The following is a 22,145-nucleotide window of genomic DNA, read 5'->3' on the forward strand; positions in this document are numbered from 1 at the left end:
CTTCCCGTCGTCGGGACTACGAACACATCAGGAGTACAAACAGAGACGGGTTTGGTCGGCCAGCCGGGCGCACGGACCCAGGGGGGGTGTGGCTACCCGGACGAGGTGGGGTGACTTACAGTCTGGATGGGGGTGGCCCGGAGCGGCCATTGCTAATCAATCATGCAATACAAGATTGTGTTTGACTTCAGGTTATAATATTCAACTGTGTGTGAGTGCGTGTGTGTGTGTGTGTGTGTGTGTGTGTGTGTGTGTGTGTGTGTGTGTGTGTGTGTGTGTGTGTGTGTGTGTGTGTGTGTGTGTGTGTGTGTGTGTGTGTGTGTGTGTGTCCCATTCATGATGCAGATGGAGATGGAGGTTTGTCTGCAGACTGAGCCACCAATGAATACCAATTGAGCCAGAATGTAGCTGGATAGGAGAGTAGGAGAAGATAACATGCACGTATTGAGAGGAGAGGGGAGGAGGAGAAGATACAACCTGAGTGAGGAAAGGAGAGGAGGAGAAGATACAACCTGAGTGAGGAAAGGAGAGGAGGAGAAGATACAACCTGAGTGAGGAAAGGAGAGGAGGAGAAGATACAATCTGAGTGAGGAAAGGAGAGGAGGAGAAGATACAATCTGAGTGTTGAGGGGAGGAGGACAAGATACAATCTGGGTGAGGAAAGGAGAAGAGGAGAAGATACAATCTGAGTGTTGAGGGGAGAGAGGAAGAGAGGAGGAGAGGATAAAATCAGAGTGTTGAGGGGAGGAGAGAATAAAAAAGAAGTGTTTAGAGGAGGGGAGAAGATAAAATCGTAATGCTGAGAGGAGAGGAGAGAGGGCGAGACAGAGGAGTGGAGAGGACAGATATCGTTTAGGTCTCTGACAGCCACTGCTGTAAAAGCATTTAACCCCGAGAGATGGAGCAGAATACAAATGAGTTTCCTAAACTTTAGTGCAAAGTCATCTCATTGGTCCAAAAGGAACTAATGAAGCGAGACATAGCAAGCAGCCAGGGCCACATCATCAGCCTAATGTACTTTGACCTGAAAGAGCCTCCACACACACACACACACACACACACACACACACACACACACACACACACACACACACACACACACACACACACACACACACACACACACACACACACACACACACACACACACACACACACACACAGTGTGGTCTAGTGATATTTCAACATCTATCAGAGCAAACACAGTTTCAGTATTGTCCTCAAGCAAGCGACTAGAAGTTAATTATTGGAGATCCATGTAGCACATTAATACTTAATACAGGGAAATGTCTTTCATTAAAATGACATAATGCAAAAAAATTATTGGTTCAATCCAAACACAACAGTATCAAAATCATAAGAATATTGCAAAATCTATCTTGGCTTCATGCAGAAAACTCCAACGTTGACTGTTATTTATGACAATATAGACAACCTTATGTTTGAATGCATTAATTTTATGCAGAATATTTGGATTGATAATAAATACACAATAATGCATTAACAAGCCAACCATGTAGAATAAAAATGTCATCTTGATATAAAATATATTTGGACTTCTGGTTATTGTCCCAAACAAGGGGCATTTATTTCTTAAGCTTTGTTTGTACCAAGTCCTGCTTCTGTTTACAGGCATCCCCGCCAAAGCTTAATGGTCAACCAGAGCTCAAGACGACATTGAGAGCACTATGTGGTAGAAACATCCAGTAGAGCCCTTGAGTTGTTTAGAACGGTTTAGGCTAAATCATGCCATCGTCCACAGATCATGTAAAATTCTCCAAGATTAGGTTGATAATACATCAGCATATTATAATTTTCCTCAGCCACAAAATTGACCAGGTTTGCATTTCAGATTGATTGTCACTTTACCATAATAATAACTCAGATAAACACTTTTTAGGAAATGGTATTTGACATGGATTTTACATCAAACAAACGACCAGGGGCTTTCTGCAAGAGGGAAACGCAGAACCCAACGTGCACACGCACGCATGAGTCCACGTGAGCACAGCGGGGAGACAGTATGACAGCCTGGAAACCAGTAGGTCATCAGATTACAGTGGAGGAACCGTGAGGTCGGTGGTTCGATGCCCCGCCCCCCTATAAAATGTGTACTTAGGGGTTAAGCAATACAACAACCATCCCCTGATGAGCTGTTGTTGCCATGACTACCTACATGTACTGGAGATGCTACAGGAATAGGACAACAGAACTTGACCTTGACCTTTGACCTGATGTCTGAGCTACTGTAGGGGACTCGACACTCCTGGTAGGAACCACACAGACAACATGTTGGAGCAAACACTCCAGCACCAGATGAACTCCAAACGATCTCAGGCAGGTTGTGGTTGAGGAAGCAGTTAAAAGGCATTTGAAAATACCGGACTTGAAGCCTGTCTGTAAAGTAGACCAACAGGCAATGCAGGGTGCTTATTGGCTCCCTGAATCGCTTGGCAACAGGGAGAGCTTTTAAAAGTATTAAAAATGGATTGCAGCAAATAAAAAAAATGGTGCAATAAAGGATTTCCACTCCAGTGACTCTTGTTTACATATTTTTAACCCAGGACGAGACGTGTTGGTACGACAGTGTTTATAAGCAAACACGACTTCTAAATTTCCCGCCCAAATATTAAGGGCCGCCCTGAAGACTTTTGATTTGTTACCCCTCCATCGGTTTCGAACCGGTTTCGAACCGGTTTCAGCAACAAAACCTGGGAGATAGTCCTCGGTCCCGAGATGGGGGAAGTGTTTAGAGGCGGACTCGTGAGTCTAGATTGGGACATGCAATAACGCGGGATATGGCGCCAGGGATATGGCGCCACCCCTGGCAAAGCGGGCAGAAAACGCTGCAGTGTGCCGGTGCGTATGACGGGAGGTACTCTGGTAAAGTGATTCCGGGACTTTGAACCGAGAAGAAAATAAGAACCAAAAAGGAAACAATGTTAAGAGCACGTCCAGTGTGTCTAAACGGTTCAGGGTCAGAACAGAGCGGGTTCAGAACAGAGGCGGTTTTGGAGGGAACGAGGGGGTCAACAGAAGGCGGGGAATTGAAGAAGAGGAAGAGGAAGCAGGGGGGGGGGGGGGGGGGGGGGAGGGGGGAGAGGGCAGCATGAATGGCTAGGCTGCATCTCATTTGGACCGAGAAAACACCAATTACCTCATCCAGTGTCCCCCCAAACACACACAATCCACCCCCACCCCCCCCCCCCCCTGCCACCAAACCCTCTCCACTCGCTCCGGGGGGGGGTCGACGGGGTGAGGGGTGATGAGGTAAGAAACGACATGGGCCCAGTCACACAGAGCAAATAATCACACCCCCACCCTCCTGAGTGTCTTTGGGCGTGTGCGTGTGCGTGCGCACGTGTGCGTGCGCGCGCGCGTGTGTGTGTGTTGAAATTACAGATAGAACATTTGTTAGGAGGACACATGCTGCTCTGAATGTCCATGTCCCCACAACACACACACACACACACACACACACACACACACACACACACACACACACAGACACACACACACACACACACACACACACACACACACACACACACACACACACACACACACACACACACACACACACGCGGGATATCAGAATATCTGGGCCACATCGGGCCCCTTTCATCTGGGGGTTCTCCGTTACCGCGGCAACCTGCTCTACATCCCATAAAGGGGGTGGGGAAGAGCCCTAATCTGCTCTAGATGATAATCCCTGTGATGGGAATCTGACATTCAGCATGACATACTAACCAATACCATAACCAATATATAACCAATACTTAGTGACGTTCAGGCAGCCAAGAAGATAAAGTAGGTCGTTTGTCAAGAGGTTGCAGGACAATCCTGGCAAGTGTTTAGAATTCTTTGAGCAAGACATCAAGACACCTAATCCACCACGCTGGCTGTCGTCATTTATGTTAGGCTCATGGGGACATACGGTTTATAACTGTACACACTATATGAACATATCAGAAACATGTTGTTGACGTAGCTACCAACTGTTCCCCCAAAGGGCCATTAGTCCATTTAGTCTCCCTCATCTCTCCAAACACTATATTATTAATAATTCTGGTCAATGTTGGTTGATTGGCAGCGAGTTAGTTCATGGTGCAGATGTATCACTGCAATGGGTTCTATTGATTCTATTGTTCAAAATATCTCTGAGGAACGGAGTCTGTCCTGGAAGAATTGTCTACAGCAACTAATGAAGCAGGGTTTAAAGAATATCCAGGCCTACACACACATCTCAAATAACGGCCGAACCCTATGTACGAGACCTCAAAGCCCCTCAATAATCAAGATAAACACGGACTAATACAAATGTTAAATACAGACTATTAAATACGATGAACACAGAGCACTGAACATTTTGAACACAGATTATTGAACACATTAGAACACTGACTGTTAAACACGTGGAACACCTACGATTAAACACAATTAAACACAGTTAATTAAACACAATAAACACCAACTATGTTACTTTTCCATCTTAAAGCTGCAGTGTGTTGCTCTGTCCTTCCACTGTGTGTGTTCTGAAATACGGTGTCCGTCTCCGCGTTCCTCATTCTGCCCAACACACTCATTTTCCAAGGCGTTCCAGTCGTGCAGACAGATTCCAGCAGTAATCCTTCCATCTCCCAACATACAATTAAACACTGCGTTCCTTCTGGCATCAGGATCTGGTCCCGTGATGCTCTTAAGTTCAGACATGAAGCTTAAATACAGCTTCACAGAGAACCACAACACAGACCGATACATTTGTTATGCACTAGTAGTAGACACTGTACTGAGTTTTACACTCAGAAGCCTCTTCTCCGACAGCTACAGCCTCAAGGTTTACAGTGAGTCATTCAGCAGACACTCTGATCCGTGGGGACCACATCCATGTCGGATAAGGTGCTCTAAGTATAGACATTGGGGACTCAAACCCAGAACCTTTGGTCCGCTGCAGCGTGACTGCTAGCCGGTCCTGGCCTCAGCTTTACAGGTCAATGATGAGGAAGGGAGGGAGTGGGAGAGAGGGGAAGGCGTGGGGTGTTTGGCATAAGGGGCTGCCAGTGCTCAGGAGTTGCACATGCAGCGACGGATTTGCAGATCGATGAAGACGGAGAGGCGTCCTTGTACGGCCGATGTCACCCCAACCGCACTGCAGAGATGGACGTGTGTTAAGAAGTAATGTGCGGTGGCCTTTAGCGGAACATAACCAGCTCTAATAATAGCTCTGGTCTGGTGACCGTGCTTTACAGACCTGGTTATTTTCAGACGTGGAGGAGGAGGAGAAGGAGGAGGAGGAGGAGGAGGAGGAGGAGGTGGGGATGGAGTCGCTGGAGGAACAGTAGCAGGAGGGGGTCACCACATGCGCTTTTCCGGTGGCTATTTATCTGGATGCATTAGGGATCGTTTAGTATGGAAATACGAGTAAATAGGGCTCTCTTGAGTTGGTTAGGGTTAACCCCCAGAGGGTTGGGTTAACCTTTACCTAAACCGTCCATCGATTTGGTTTTGGACACGCTAACAAAGGATCTGGGGGAAAGCAATGCATCATGGGAATAAGCACCAGAGTTGAGAAGCAGGAAAACCAAAATTAGAGTGAACCCACGGCCTCAATTTCACTTCGCCTCTGCCGCTTCCAGCTTCGGATCAAAACAACGTGCTCCCCAGAAGGTCTGAATTCATCTAGCATCACATAAGATCATACGTAAGCCGGGGATATGTTCCTAAAGACCCGGGCATCAGACGGCTTCATCTGAGCTGCCAGGTCCTTGTCCGTTGAGAGTGAGTCATAGTTTCAGGATCAGGTAGTAGATTTCGCATGAACAAGCAAAGACTGAACATCACAGAAACCACAAAGGGTTTGAAGGAGTCACGACCAGACAGTCCACTCTGATGAAAGCAAAGCTCACAAAACGGGACAAAAAGGCACGGTTAAAATAAACAAACACTTCAGTGGCAGTTTCCAAAAACATTTCATTTCATAAAGTCCCAGATTCAACTTTATGGAAACCAGCAGTTATAACAGCATGGAGCTGAGGAAATGTTTGCTCTGGTTACAGCTGTACTGATACGACGGAGCAGGGCAGTGGAATGGGGGAACATTGCAACATTTTTCTCCAGGCTCGGAACGAATTGCTGGCCGGGGACCAGAGCTGCGGCCTCATGGTACCTCGCACTCGTGACCAGGTGACATGATGTCAGTGGAACCAGCTGGGATCTATCAGGCTGAGGAAACAACATCACAGACCACCGTGTCCTCTTGGTCATGTTTACAGTGAGTCTGGGTTCAGATGAACGGGAGGTCAGGCATCACAGTCGCTCCTGCTGATCTTCCTACTGCTTCGATTTAGCTTAATACCGTTCAGCCGGCTAACGGTAAATTCCTATACATCATGGAGCGTATGAAGGGGTTAGCCGTCATCCTGCTCCAGGGGGGAGCCTACGGATAAACTGAGATCGGGGTTATCCCAGCGCCGTCTGGTTTCGAGGTCAAACCACGAGGCTATCCTATACCACTAAGCCTTGCTTCATCTCCCAAAGAATGAGAACAAAGATGGGAGAACCACGATTGATCCTTCCACTCCAAGGACCCGTTTGTGTGGCCACTCGCCGATCATAGAATAGCGCTTCAAGCCTGTTTGACGGTTTACATATTAACTTGTAGTGATTGAGCAGACTGGGCTTTTATTTAAGGCACTTGCAAGGGGGGCTGAAAACAGTCAAAGCATACAATGAGACTTGATGCAGCACCTACACAGCCTGATTTCAAAGGAAAGTGTCGAGTGGTGCAAGTGCTTCCTTGTTCCTGTTTTTCCTCTCCTATAATGTTAACGTTGAAGGCCGACACGCAGCAACCATTCGGGGAAGTGTGTGCGCCTCCAGCATCACGTCAAGGCTTTCAGGGATTCAACGTGTTGCTTGATAGCCTGGCCTAGCTTCTGCACATGTGCCATCTTCCTGCGCACACAGACACACACGCACACGCACACGCTCACGCACACGCACTCACACTCACACTCACACTCACACTCTCTCACACGCACGCACACACACACACACACACACACACACACACACACACACACACACACACACACACACACACACACACACACACACACACACACACACACACACACACACAATGAGGGGCCCCTCTACAACAATGGCAGGGGGACGGGCCCTTGCGGGGCCTTTGTTAGCAGCAGGGCCCTGGCCCAGCAGGAGCAGCAGTTTATACTGTCTGATTATATAAAGAATACACTCCACTGCATTCCACAAGGCTTGCGAGACCCAGGACGCCTTTCACCCTCTCCTCGTGGTGCCAGCCCTACCGAAAACACAAACCAGGAACCAACAAGGGCGCAAACTACCTCCCGACCCATACTAAGTAAGCCATCTCTATCCACCAGTAACCACAACTAATAACTAACACTACCCAGTTCTAGCTGCAACTCAGTCACAACTCGAGGGAGTCAGATACAAGATGAGGGAAGGAGAGAGCGGGCTCATGAGAGCCAATCAGAGAACAGAAGACGGTTCGGAACGAATCGAAATCCAGCAGAAAATTCAACAAGCAGAAGTTGCTCAAATTAATGAGCAAATACTGTTGACCGTTTAGTGCTCCTTATTCTGGTTGTAAGAACATTCAAAATGTTGGACTGATCCTGATTAATGAGTGCAGTATTCCACAGTTATAGATATAGAGTCAAATGGATTAAAGACCTTGAGGTTGGAGTGATAAACCATAAGTGGATTAGGTGGGATGTTGCCAAACAATAACTTGTTCTTGTCTCTGAGTGAATATAACCTGGATTAAACATGCTCAGTAGTTAAACAGGAAGAGAGAGAGAACACAGAGAAATCTATCCCTTTAACATGCTGCTCTCGGAAAGATACTGACTACGGTTGATCTTGGTTAGATTATCATCCTAGGCCTGCCCTGTTCTTAATAACATTTAAAATAAAGCTGGCCAGCTACACTGAACATGAGGGTGAATATCAACAGGCAACCACCTTCTGTGTTTTTAGGGTAAAGATGTGAAGCAGTGGTGCCACAGAGCAGTTTACCCAGAAGCAATCATTGTGCAACATGGCAGTGACGCATCCAAATAACATTAATATCCTCTACACCTGGTAATTATGATTTACTGCCTGTCACATTACCGATAATCAATCGGCTCCTGGTATTCAGAACATAAGCAGACGTTATGAAGAACACAAACACTTGCCAACTGCCAACACTTCAAACATAAAAGCAGCTACCACTCTTGGATTGAATCACATGAGTTACAAGCGGAAACTCTACACGGAAACCAACCCACAGCATTCTCATCAGTCAGACCTGCGTCTCAGCTAGCAGGAGCGCGCGGGACAAAGACGCGGAGGGAATTCCGAGAAGCATCGGAAACTCCCTCAAGGATTAGACGATGTTTGACTGAGTCCTGACAAAGTAGAACTTAACAATACTGAAGCAGCAGGCTTTCAGGTCCAACCTCTGAACCCTGTTCCACATTAAAGGACTTCAGGGAATAATGTGGACTGAAGAGACTCAAGCCATTAGTTGAGGGCTCAATGCTTCGTCTAGACCCGATACTTTACCGACATCTGATCGATACCAGACCTCTTCTGGCCTTTAATGGACACATTCCATACAGGAATCCAACTGACAGCAGATATGAATCATCAACATGAAAGATAAACTACTTTTCGACACTACCCTGATTACCTGATGAACAGGTATAAACGTGTCATGGCCTTCTCAACAAACAAGTATTCACTACTGAGTAAAGGTTACAGATCATGGGATCCACATGTTCAAAGTAACATTCAGAACATTGACGTCGCTAGCGGCAACACAACCGTTGGTCCTTGTGCGGCAGACTCATCGAGTCTGCGGTTTGGGTTCAGCCTCACCCGGTCAACCACGCCTCTCTCTCTCGCCTCACGCCGGGACAAAGGGAGGTGGCCCGGCGTGTTTGGACAACGCCTGGTCGGCACCATGACTCAGACCCAGGAAACACCTCTAATCTTCGTCATCATCACTGGGGCTGGAGCCCGACACACCGGTGGCGATCCCATGACGAAAGCTCAACATCAGCCGTTATCTGATCTGCGCTCGGCAGGTTGTTGTGTAGAATTGTGTGTTTTGGGCTCAGTTAATGTTGATGAGGAGGTACAAAACTGAGTTTGACACCCTGCAAGAGGACAGGATGGTGCGATACTTAGAGGGTACCCCTCCCAGCTGAAAGGTTCTTGGTTCAAAGCCCTTGTCAAAAGTCACGTAGCTGTAGGGCATCCTTGAGCAAGGTGTGCTACGCCCGGTCTGCTCCTTGATCACATGTACCTTTAGTCACTCTGAGTCATCACACAGGTCTCCTTTAATCACCTGAATTGGAATTATTTACTCTGGGATTTGGAATATTCTGGAGCAGTAACACAAGGTACGTATTGACAGTGATCCTAGTTCTATGAGTTCACCTTGACACAGCCTAGCTATGAGAACAGATCATGTTCTGTAAAGATCCTATTTGGCTACAGTGTGGGTCGTTCCCACGGCCGAGGGGAGCTATCTGGTACCGGGCCAAGCCTCACCAAACCCTCCCCTGAAGCCCCTGTCCAGGGCAACACCTCCTATGGTCCCCGGGAAGAGGTGACAATGGGTGTCTAGTTCCATTCACACAGGCTATACCACACAGACACACATTTGGCAATGGCAGAGAAGTCCTAGGCATAGCCTAATGCATGGTGGCTTTCCTCTTTCCAAATGCAAATGTTTCTGCTACAAATCATTTAACTGTCGAGGTCTCCGACTTCATTAGTCACACACAAACTTACGTCATAAACGTACACTCACACACACACACACACACACAAAGACACACACACGCACACACACAAACACACACGCACACACACACACACAGAATACGTGCGTTAGTGTGTGTGTGTGTGTGTGTGTGTGTGTGTGTGTGTGTGTGTGTGTGTGTGTGTGTGTGTGTGTGTGTGTGTGTGTGTGTGTGTGTGTGGTTTACTTTGCGCATCTCTGCAGCGTTTCAACAGCCCCTGGGGCACCTGTGGGTTATATAAGCGCTGTACCCGACACAGGTTCGATACCGGGACGTGTGTTGAGAGGGGGGAGGGGACGTCATGCATGTGAATGACATCATTCAGAGTATCCACGTGATTCTATTATGGTTTGAATTCGTATCTGGAATAAGCTCCGTCATTAGTATGCCAACCACGCCGCACCCAGTAGGCTACAGGACACACAACTTTCTGGAATCATCCTTTACAATAAGAAAGATATATACAACCAAAAAGAGTGTATTGGGGACGCGACGAGGTGTTAAATAAAAGGTGGGATTTTGTTATCATGCGTTACACTATTCATGATCTGTATGTTGCGTGGTTGTGCAACACATCCATATCCCATAATTTAAATAACCATATCTGCGCCAGATGTTTTATGCGCCTTTCGAGCCTGACTCTGCGTCAAAGTGAATGATAGTGTTCTTGAATCACTTGGCAACACTTGATACTGCGCTATTGGGTCTGAATAAATGGCATAACATTCAAAAGAAGGGGTGTTATTTGGAATATTAAGAAATAGGGTCAAACACTCACATGTCGCAGGTGGAAACCCGTTTCCTTCCATGTCAACCTCTATATCCTTGTTGCTGTCCATTGTGTTCATTCAAACATGCGTCTTTTCACCCCGAACATTCCTCGGGGATCAGAGGAGAGGAAAGTTGTTGAGAGTCCTGCCTGCTTGTGGACCAGATCAGACCTCCCCTACTGCAGGGGAACACAAGGTGGTCTAAAACCCCTGCACACAGATTTCCCCCAAACCCGTCCAGAAGCAGTTCGTTTACCGCTGAGAGTAAGCGGAGGGCTGGGCTGTGTTGTGTTGTTAAGGGGAGTTGGGGTGAGATACTAGGGGAGAGTGTGGATGTTCCACTCCCGGACTCAGCTGTCGATCTGCGGCTTACAGAGAACGGTGTGTCGCTGGGCTCCGTGGAGGACCGCCCAACCACCGGGGAGAGGTGTGGCTTATGGTGCAGCGACCCGACCGGTTTACACTCAACCGTTGGATAGTGTTTCGGAATGGTATAAATCGTATTTATATTATTTTCCCTCTTTCTTGTGATCTATTGCAAATTTTGTGCAAATAATATGTATAGTAAATAAAATACGAATCTCACCCCCCCTGCAAAGGAATGGTCTGGTCTGCATCAGAATATTAAATATTTCAGTTCAGGAAAGCCAAAAATATATATATTATGGGAAGTATGATATGTGGTTTTTACAGTCCACACAATGCGTCCAGTCCAGACAATATATTTATATATATATATATGTACATATATATATATTATTTGATATATATACATATATACATATATATCAAACGCTCAAATAAATATAAATAAAAGATAATTCCAGCTCTCAGTGGAGAGCTGGAAGTTATTTAAACAAGATTGATATATTCATATATAAGATTCAATAGTTAAGTGTTAAGTGTTGAATAAAGTGTGTTGGAGAATTTAAATCAGAAGCCGAAATAATTTCTGTCTTCTGGATGTGGATCAGCATAACCCGGGACATCCCCCAATCAGAACGAGTCGTATCGCCAGTTCTTTCCCTCTCAGGTCTTTCAAGAGCGTATTCTGAATGTGTTGGGGAACTCAACAGAAGAAATACAACTGTTAGAAACATATCCAATCAATGGCGGATTACAACCATAATAATTTAGCACTTTGAGGTCATTAAGTTGATGTAAAGTGCGTTATAAATAAAATGTATCATTATTATTGTTATAATTTAAAGTGTGCGTGTGTGCCAATGGAAACATTGTTTCATTATAGCTTGCTATGCATTGACGTAGATGGGGAGCACTTGCCTCCCCACCTGTGGATCCAAAAGCATCTGCTAGGGTGGTGGACCAGTGGGGGCCGTCGGGGGTCGGTAGGAGCCTTGGGGTCAGGGGTCGGCCTAATGAGAGGAGCACCCCCCCCACACACACACACACACACACACACACACACACACACACACACACACACACACCTCCTGAAAGGCCTCAGTGTGGGTCTTTTGTGCAGCTGTTGATCTGATGCGAACCACCTGTCACTGCGTGCGTGTGTGTGTGTGTGTGTGTGTGTGTGTGTGTGTGTGTGTGTGTGTGTGTGTGTGTGTGTGTGTGTGTGTGTGTGTGTGTGAAAGAGAGAGTTTGAGTGTGTGTGAGTGAGTGTGTGTGTGTGTGTGTGTGTGTGTGTGTGTGTGTGTGTGTGTGTGTGTGTGTGTGTGTGTGTGTGTGTGTGTGTGTGTGTGTGTGTGTGTGTGGATGAAAGAGAGTTTGAATGTGTGAGTGTGTGTGTGTGTGTGTGTGTGTGTGTGTGTGTGTGTGTGTGTGTGTGTGTGTGTATGTGTGTGTGTGTGTGTGTGTGTGTGTGTGTGTGTGTGTGTGTGAGAGAGCACGAGTGTGTGTTTGTGTGCGCACGTGTGCATGTTGAGAGAGTAGAGGACAGATGTTTAAACCCTGGATGCACACAGTGAAAGAGGGGACACCCCCCTTTCCCATTCACAAACACACTCTCCTCGCTCTCGCACACACACACACACACACACACACACACACACACACACACACTCACTCGAATTTAGTTAAGGTTTTCCTTCAAGGCACTGAGCCAACGCTGTACCTCTACAATATATGTGTGCAAGATGGTAGAGACGTGCCTGATTTTCTATGTGTTTAACAGCAAAAGTTTACACACACACACACACACACATACACCGACTGTTCAAACTCTAATTGCTTAATCACCAACACAAAGGATGTGATGTAATCTAGTCGATGACAGGATGCGATGAGTGAGGAAATGATCAAAAAGATTAACATTTTTAACAAAGAAAGCTTCTCTTAACAAAGGAAACAGTGACAGCATCAAACTAAAAGTTTTCTTTAAGCTTATCTTTCAGCACACTAGCACTTACCTGTGGCTTGCAGCTGCTCACCCCAAGAGTTTAAATATCCATTAATCACACAAAAATCACCCTTAAAAACTAAAACGACACAAAAGACGATTTGTTAGTTGATCCAAGTTTCATGTATTTTATATATTTATTCTCATTCGTAGGCAGTTCTCTCACTCTGAGGATGAAGTGAAAGTAATACAAGATTTCTGATTCTGAGATCTCTCTTCTGAAGGCATTATCCCAGAATTTTGATGAGAGGGGGGAGGGTAAAGGTGCATGGGCGAACTACTGCTCAAGATCAGCTGCTTGAATGACACACTGTTGACCCATTGTTTTTTATTAACAATATCAGAATGACAGGTTAATATATAAATTGATTCATTCAATTGATATAATTTATACTTTTTTCAAAATCACAGTTTAATTTCATACCGGCTTCGTATGTTTTCAGTTGGTTTCATTGACTAACGTTACGAGGAGTCTAGAAAGTGCGTCAGGAAAGTGTTGCCAGATTTGGCGATTTTCCCTACTTTTAATCTCGTTAGGCTGGAAAATATGCAATGGACGGGTAAATACAATTTGTGCTGTTTTTGAAAGAAACTGGCGGGATTATTATAACTATTTCTACAAACATCAATCAATACAGAGATAAAATAGACTTGAGCAGAGCCATAGAGAGAGAGTTGTTTTGCCATTGCAGAAGTATATGATTAATTGTTTTTCTATTTTGAAAAACGCCCAATACTACTACAATCTCCAAAAAAAGTGTCCGTTTAGGAATACTGCAAACTGCTGCGTCCAGCACTATCTGCTGGTCGAATATCGTCAGCGCAAATGCCGGTCCGCAAGCTGCACTGATTATATCTGACCAGCAGATAGTGCTACAGAACACCATGTAAATGGTGAGCTATATATATATATATATATATAAAATTATTGGTATAAATAAAATATTAACATCATGTTAATACATGTAACATATGATTAGAACATTTAAAAACCACTCAAACTCCAGTCCCTCAAACAGACTAAGAACAGAGTAAAAAAAATATTCAGGAGTAGAAGCAGAAAATGATCTGCTAGTTTGGCTTAGCTTCATAGCAATTGAGGCCTCATTTTCAACTGATCTGTTGATTAGAAAGCTGATCATCAGCATCTGGAACTTAAAAAAAAAAAGATCTCTGTTCTTTATTGTGATGGAGGACATTAATCAGAGTTAAAATAATATAGACAAGAGATTAGGTCAAAGGTTAATGGTTACTCGTGATGTCATCTTTGAGTTCACTAGGGTCCTGGGGTGCCGGGACAGGGAGGGGAGAGAGGTGTTTGTATTTGGGGGTGATGGAGATCTGGACCGAAGTGCTGTAGGCGTCTTGTAAGACTAAGCGGTGGAGGCCCGTCTCCACCGCCCCATCACCCCCAAGCCCGGGGTCTGTCAGTATTGTGGAGTCCAGGGTCTGTGTGGAGAACCCTGTCTCTGGATACAGCTTGTCTCCTGAGCACAAGGGACAGATAAACAATCAAGTAGGTTGGATCCCTCACATCATCCAGTTCATTGGCACATCTTCTGAGGTCCCCATTCTACCGGGCATTCTGCTCTATCATTTGTTTAGTTGAGCTTGTACCGTGCATACATACATAACATGTCACTTGACGCAATTCTCACGCAAAACTCAAGATCCCTTTATGGATTGACTAATTGGCAACATAATGTCTACGCAAAATATACAAAATGTCTGACCATGCATGGACAGCAAATAGGTCATAAAGACTGAGATAGGGGTAAGACAATGAATATAGAGACCAATCATGAAGAGACAGGTCATAAAGAAGCAGGTCATGAAGGAGCAGGTAGGGGTCAGACAGTGAATAAAGAACAGGTCATGAAGGAGCAGGTAGGGGTCAGACAGTGAATAAAGAACAGGTCATTAAGGAGCAGGTAGGGGTTAGACAGTGAATAAAGAACAGGTCATTAAGGAGCAGGTAGGGGTTAGACAGTGAATAAAGAACAGGTCATTAAGGAGCAGGTAGGGGTTAGACAGTGAATAAAGAACAGGTCATTAAGGAGCAGGTAGGGGTCATACAGTGAATAAAGAACAGGTCATTAAGGAGCAGGTAGGGGTCAGACAGTGAATAAATAGACAGGTCATTTAGGAGCAGTATGGGGGTGCGTGAGTATTAGCTACCAGGTAGCAGGCTGAGTAGCTCGGTGTCCGTCTTTAGCACTACAGGGAGCCAGTGTTCACAGCCCTCCTGAGAGCGCTGGCTGGCGAACGTGTGCAGCTCGCTCAGCGATGGGTAGTGACACAAACGGCTCAGCTCGTAGAACTGTGGCGGGGCGATCCACATCTCCTTGGCCCTGTAGCTGTGGAGCACCTCGGGGGGCGTCGCCCACTGAAACACCGAGAGCGATCATTGACCGAGAGCGATCATTGACCGAGAGCGATCATTGACTTCATAAACGTAGACTTTAGCCGAGGTGACCAACACGTTAGGCGGAAAACAATCAAAGCAATGCAACAATTAATTATTCTTGAAATTCGGCCTGTATTGAAGAAATACCTACCTCACAAACTGAAGTGAGATTTATCTCCAATGTAATTAAGTTATAAGTAGGTTATGCACCTCTTGAGAGCCTTACATTTCTCATTCCCAGAGCTAGTCTGCACCGTCCAGTTTTTGATTGCATTTAGAAACTTGGGTCATGTAAAGGCCGGCTACATACGGATTATTTTAGCTGCTCCAATGATTATTGCATGCTTTTAATGTTCAAAGCCTAAATTGCTTTGCATAGTTTATTTATAGTACACATGTAACGTATGCTGGGGATCATATATATTATTAGTTACTATCATTTCTTCAGCTATTAGTATTTTAATATAATTTTTTTTCATTTGCATTGTTGCGCCAACAGCGGTACAAAGTAGCCTAACTATAATTATCACCTTAATGTGTACGATCTCCTTATCATCTTGAACGGTGAACGGGACATCCGACAAACAGCAGATGTAGAAGGCGGTGTCGTATCGATTGCCGGACCTTGCCGTAGGCGTCAGCCAGTTACCCCACTCATGCAGAGCCCAGATGTTGGGCATCAGCTCTAGTTCCTGACACATCTTAATAAAGTTTGAAGGGTTTTCATTCACCAGAGCCCTCCATCGGGTCAGAATAGTCCGGTCGCAGATGTCGGTTACTTGCGTCAGACCTGCGGGTAAATCGGGCGGATGGTCACCTATGTGTTCCGCGGACCTTAACACGTCCATCTCCTTCCGTTTGGGAATGACAAGGAGGACCCCGCACTCCTCGAAGGTCTCCCTCAAGGCGCAGATCCGGAAGGCGACGTCCCCAGGGATAGGGGAGCCCAGCTCCCGCCGGTCCATGGCGAACATGGGAGGTCTGGTCTCCGCCGGCTGCTTCACGACCCCCAGCCCCAGGTTGGGCTTGTGTCTGAAGGCGTGGAAGACACCGAGCCACTCGCTGCAGAAGTCTGACGGATCGGCCATCCCTCCCGGGAACACGTAGGCTTCGGGCATGAAGCGGCTCTGGGTGCTCCGTTTAAGTAGCAAAACCTTGTGGTTCCAGCAGGCAGCTCCCCATGACCTACTCGGGCTGGAGGAGCACTTTGTCCCGGCAGCGAGGATAAGGGTCGACGCCTCCTTCCAGTGTTTATGCACGGTGTTCATGGTGTTTGGAGCATTGGGTGGAGGCTGGAGGACTTTGTTGCAGTTACAAGTTGTTTGTTGTTGTTGTTTGCAGTCAGCTGTCAACTCGTACCATACATAGAGGACCTGTGTGTGCGTTCTGGACGCAATGATAACGCGTCACAAGTCGCACAATGACGCAATCTCTTGACATATCAGCAGACCGAACTAAAATAAAAGATACAAATGAATATAAAATTGAATAATCACGTAGTTTATAAACTGGCTATTAATCGAAACACAGTTGGAGGGCAGAGGAGTTAATCAACAAATGATGAGACGTGTGATCAGGCTGCGATTATCTACCTGACCGCAGGCGGATGCCCATACCATGACAGAGGTATCTGTTATGATCAGTCAGATCAGATGCATGTAACATGAGCGAAACACAAAGCAGAGAAAATGCAAAAAATACGAATATCATTTCAGATCAAGTCAAAAGCTCTTTCTACTTCTGCCTAATTGAGTGTGTTTAAAATGACATTCGGAACACTCCACAGTCAATTTGTGCAAAAGGCTTCACTTGTAGTCTACAATACAGTTTATAGGCATATTATAGGCATTAATTAAGCATAATTTCTGTTCAATTCTGTTTATTTGATAAGGTGAACTGTGTACCCGGTTCTTTATTAACCTTTGACCTATACCAGAGGTTCATATGCCTCATCACCACTAGAGGGCGCCCTCCCCTCCCCCTCTAGTTGAGCCAATCATAATAAAGTGTGAATTAAGGTACCAGTTGTTGTTTTTATTTGTGTTCTGCCAGTGTAGAACTGTACTACACAAACCTACGATGGCGCCCTCTGTTTTCTACGCTGGTGACTTGGAGACCTCTGGCAAACTGACAGCTTTACTTTAATTTGACTAACAGGTATGGGAGGTCTGTCTTACATATAAACTCTTTTATCCACACATCAGACATTAAAAATCCACAACCCTGAAGACCAAAGGCCGAAGCAATCCTCTCTAGGTTCATGAAACTAAGAAATAGTTCCGTTTTCTGCCACTGGGGGGAGGGGGATCGCCCTTTAGGGTAGAGGATTAGAACACAATGTACAGAACATGATGTGCTGCCCACCCCAGTTCCTCCTCCTGTTACCACAGGGTCTAGTGATAATACACACATGTGCGTGTACATGCACTCTCTGCAGTCCTCTGTTCTATGGCCATACAGCTGTATAGGCGCCACCATGAAGCTCTCTCTCTCTCACACACACACACACACACACACACACACACACACACACACACACACACACACACACACACACACACACACAGAGTGGAGCCTAGGGCATGGTGGCTAGTTTATTAAGACTCCCAGCTCAAGGGTACGATCCCTAACGTCCACAGTCTAACAGGCATTACTGATTAAGACGCCTTCACCCCTACCTGCTCCTTTATTAAGGTACTGGTCTTAACTCTGTAACCCCTACCAGTTCGTTAATGAGGAGTCTCTGCATTCACTGTCCAACCCCTACCTGCTACTTGAGGGATGTGTACACCCCCTGCTGGAGTGTGTGTGGATGATGGCTGGTTTAAGCAGCCTCACCTGGCCGCGTCTGATTTGACTCTGGGGTGGGGCGGGGCGAGGCTGCACACCTGGTGCACATTGAGTAAGCAGTGTTCATAGGTCAAACAAGCAATCGCCACAGACACTCTGGGAGTTGTCCTAGATGACAACATGTATCATGTGACCAGGCCGTGTATAATATACATCAAACTACAGTCACCTACGTGGAGTGTGGCTGCCCCATAGGTGCCATGACGCAGGGATGTTGCGTCACCCTCGTTTCAAAATATAATGGTAGGAATAAAAGAAAAAATGTACACATTGGGTTTCGTAGGGGCAGGTGCATTGGGCGTTGTCACATGCAGAAATGTACAGCCAATGGAAAAACACGACTCTGGAAAAAACGTCCAGATTTCTTATTTCACAGAAATAAATTCTTGTGTTTAGTATACCCTTTAATGACCGGTCCCTACAGTCACTGTGATAATAAAACAAACACGCGTCGGCACACTGCATCCAGCGGGGGAGCTGGTGCGCAGAATATAGGAGTAGCAAAACGGTGGTCTTCAGAGGTCGACCCCACAGTGGACCACCCCTCCTGACCTCTGAACCCAGCAGACCCCCTGAGCACTAATTCTGGACCAGAGTCATTTTAGGTAAGGTGATCAACACCACAGCTCTTTGACATTTGGCCAACAACCCAGGCTCCCCCGGCCCCTAGCAGGTTTCAAAATGAACGACCATGTATTATGATGTCCCCACCCGTCCATATCGCTCTAATCTCTCACCACCTCTACCTATTTCTGTCTGATCATTTACTCCTTCCTATCGTCTCTCCGACACCCTGCTGTGTGTTGGACCACGAAGCGGCTTCCTGCGCCGTCACCTGATGTATCTCTGACCGTGGACCATCTGATTTTCCTTTAAATAGACGTCCCTTGGAACCAGAGTAACGCTATAACTCACTCGGGACCTACATCTTCACCAGTGCATCGTTGGTCAATGATCTGCCCCAATGCAAAATAGTCTTTCGTTTTAAAGAGCTTCGCCTAGTCTCAGCTCCATGCCTGTTGTTGACAGATTTTGATCTCTACTGGTGGCTCCTTGATAACTTCTGGGCTCTACCGGCTTCTAACAGATTCTGGGTTCCATCCCCAATGTCCTAAAATGTATCCTCGTGTGTAGGCATCTTAGACAATGATGCCCTACCTGTTGCTTATAGAGTTTGTTCAGGATTTCAATTCAATTAAGTTCAATTTTATTTGTATAGCCCTTAATCACCATTACAGTCTCAAAGGGCTTAACAGGACAAATATATATGACACCCCCTTTACCCAAGCCCCCACAAGGGCAAGAAAAAATCTCCCTTAAATCTGCAAGGAAGAAATCTTGAGAAGAAACACATAGTAGGGGGATTCCTCCTTCCAGGGATGGTCTGGAGTGCAATGGGTGCCATGATTGACATACAGGTACAATACATGAAAAACATACTAAATTGATGATGCGGTGCTGGCTGGTTAACCATGAGGAGGGTCCAGGCATCCGGTCGCAGTCAACGCAGCACGCTTTGGCCTGTGTCGGCCTTTGGTGGACCACACAGAGGATCGCTGAACCATATTGGTTCAGTGATCTCACAGGCAACCCCGCCTCTCTCCATACGCAGAGTACGCAGAGTGCGTAGGGCACCAAGTACCTGGGGGGGGGGGCACCAAAAATTAAGGTTTGTAAAAAAAAGAATATATATATATTACATTATTGAACTACAAAAATATATAAATTAGTTATGAAGAGGTCCACCGTTGTTTTTTCTTAATTGTATATCCTATCACTCGGGGCCGTTGCCCAGGGCACAATTTAATGTTGAGTCGCCTAGGGCACCGAAACGGCCCGTGCCGGCCCTGCTCGCAGGTACCCGCTGAAGTAAACCCCCAGGGGCCCAGTTGCCCTTCTCTTATTACACCTTCTATTTACGTGTGTATATGTTTTTACAGTTACTCCACTACTCTTTTGTTTTGTTGGTCTTCCTGGCTGTGTGCAACGATACAGGTCCCCACAGTAACAACACAACTGGTTGAACCTCCCACGAAAAGCTGGCAGGATAGCAAGTTTGCATTTGTCTGGTTTATTATTCACCAAAACCCTTTTTTGGTCGGACCCATATTTACAGAGAAGGAACTTATCCAGCTCGGAACGCAACCTATCAAGAGTGATGAAGAAATGGCTCCCATGCTGGTTTGGGCAGATGCAACATCGGCCAGAGCCACTGGACCCTGGTGGTGCAATTCTGGGGTATGCCAGCGTAGGGCAACAGGTGTATATATGTAGAGTATCTTTTCCTTACCGAGCTCGTTTGGGAGGCTCGACTTGAACTTGCATAAGCGCGAAAGTACAAAATTGTGATGGAGCAACTGCTTGTAAAGTGCTTGCTTTTGGATTCGCCCTTGGAACATAGTTTATTACACATACCAATCTGCACTGTTCATCGGTGGCACAACAGGGGAGAGGGGCAGGAGCCCAACGTTTCTTGGTCTGCACTTTTCCGATGATCTCACCTGGTCTCACCAGGGGCGGCCTTCCCTACAGGCGGGTTAGGCGGCCGCCTAGAGCGCCATCTAGAGGGGGAGCGCAAAATAATGCGCCCGAAAAAATCGCTCAATACCCCCCCCCCCCCCCCACCGTCAACAATCGCTCCACCCCCCCCCCCACCCCCCCCCCCCCCCGTCAACAATCTCGCCTAGAGCGCCAAATGTGCTGGGGCCACTCCTGGGGGGGGGGGGGGGGGGGCGCCAGGAGTGAAGCTCGCCTAGAGCGCCAAATGTGCTGGGGCCGCCCCTGGGTCTCACCACCGACTCCGCAGCCAAAAGGAACCTCACCACCTACAATTTCTGCCTGTGTTCGGACCTTGGTATGCAGAACAACATTTCGTTCAGCCGTATACTATCTATGTGGATGAATGACAAAGAAAAGGCCTTTTTTGGAAAAGAAAGCCGAACTGAACCTTTAATGACATGCATCTAAGATGAATCACTGTCAAGACACTTGGGATATAGGTTTTTGCAAAAACAAAACAGTGTCACAGAATATCTGATATAGGCCTACTCCTGTTCCTGTTTTTGATCGACTGACATTAATAGACTTCCCTCTTAAAGTCACAAAGCCAAAAGCCAACACCTCATAACCACCAAAACAAACTATTCCAACGAGGCTTCTGAAGTGGGTCAGAGGGCAGGGGTCGTTTTTTTTTTTATCGTTCAAAGCTAACCACCAAGACAATCACAATAGAGCTTAAAAAAAATCAAAAGCAATGTTGTGCACGGCCACTCCTGCAAGCTGCTGGGATCAGTGTTGTATATTTATAAAGATGAATGTCACATATATCATAACGTGTTCCCTCGTTAAACGTCTGCAGTTGGATAACACCCATCTCGGTTAGGGCTAGCATGTATTTTTATACCATCCAATCGTGTGACTGGATATGGATGCAGTCTGTATTCTGCGGTTCTGTGCTATTCTGCAGTATTATGCGGTATGTATTCTGGATACTTCTGTCTTTGTTCTGGTAGGTGTCAGAGGAAACGGCTGCACCCGAACTCGAGAGGGAACTCGTAAAACTCTGGGACACTCGTAAAGCTGTCACCAGCACAAATACGCTTAATAAGCAACTCACGCAACTTGTGTTTGAGAAAATGAATGTATGTGTAGTTTACAAAAAAACTAAACATTCACTTCACTTTTACATGCAGGAAAAAATAAAATAATAATTATATATATATATATATATATATATATATATATATATATATATATATATATATATATATATATGAAATATTAAATAAGAACTAGAACATACCATAATAAAACATATAGGGGGGATCCATATCGAGATACACTTGCTGGAATTATTCCCTATTGCTAAATAAATAATTTATAATGCATAATTCATAAAGTCA

The 22,145-nt window shown here is 45.9% G+C and overlaps 2 protein-coding genes across 5 annotated transcripts in view; both read right to left on the reverse strand.

Moving 5' to 3' along the window:
• map7d1a (MAP7 domain containing 1a) overlaps nt 1-10,991 on the reverse strand; it is a 36,791-nt gene extending 25,800 nt beyond the window's left edge. For 2 of the 4 annotated variants that reach the window (XM_030358235.1, XM_030358234.1), the window contains exon 1: nt 10,624-10,991. In XM_030358235.1, coding sequence (XP_030214095.1) covers nt 10,624-10,693 — 70 coding nt within the window. In that variant the 5' untranslated portion in view covers nt 10,694-10,991. The remainder of the gene's footprint in view (nt 1-10,623) is intronic. The other 2 variants (XM_030358233.1, XM_030358232.1) reach the window with 1 other exon arrangement.
• Nucleotides 10,992-13,098: 2,107 nt separating this feature from the next.
• Nucleotides 13,099-16,808, reverse strand: nudt19 (nudix (nucleoside diphosphate linked moiety X)-type motif 19). Its single transcript, XM_030358238.1, has 3 exons — nt 15,924-16,808; nt 15,165-15,372; nt 13,099-14,473 (listed from the first exon to the last, which is right to left on the reverse strand). Exons 1-3 carry the CDS (start codon nt 16,659-16,661, stop codon nt 14,229-14,231), a joined length of 1,191 nt encoding a protein of 396 aa, XP_030214098.1. The 5' UTR covers nt 16,662-16,808; the 3' UTR covers nt 13,099-14,228.
• Between the last annotated feature and the right edge of the window lie 5,337 nt (nt 16,809-22,145).

The sequence above is a fragment of the Gadus morhua genome, chromosome 6 (genome assembly GCF_902167405.1).
Source record: "Gadus morhua chromosome 6, gadMor3.0, whole genome shotgun sequence".
Taxonomy (NCBI): Eukaryota; Metazoa; Chordata; class Actinopteri; order Gadiformes; family Gadidae; genus Gadus; species Gadus morhua.

Coding starts and splice junctions, on each gene's coding strand:
- nudt19 (XM_030358238.1), bottom strand. CDS start 16,661: ATGAACACCGTGCATAAACACTGGAAGGAGGCGTCGACCCTTATCCTC. Junction 15,373..15,923: donor AGGAGATCGTACACATTAAG/GTGATAATTATA, acceptor TCGGTGTTTCAG/TGGGCGACGCCCCCCGAGGT. Junction 14,474..15,164: donor GCTACTCAGCCTGCTACCTG/GTAGCTAATACT, acceptor CCTTGTGCTCAG/GAGACAAGCTGTATCCAGAG.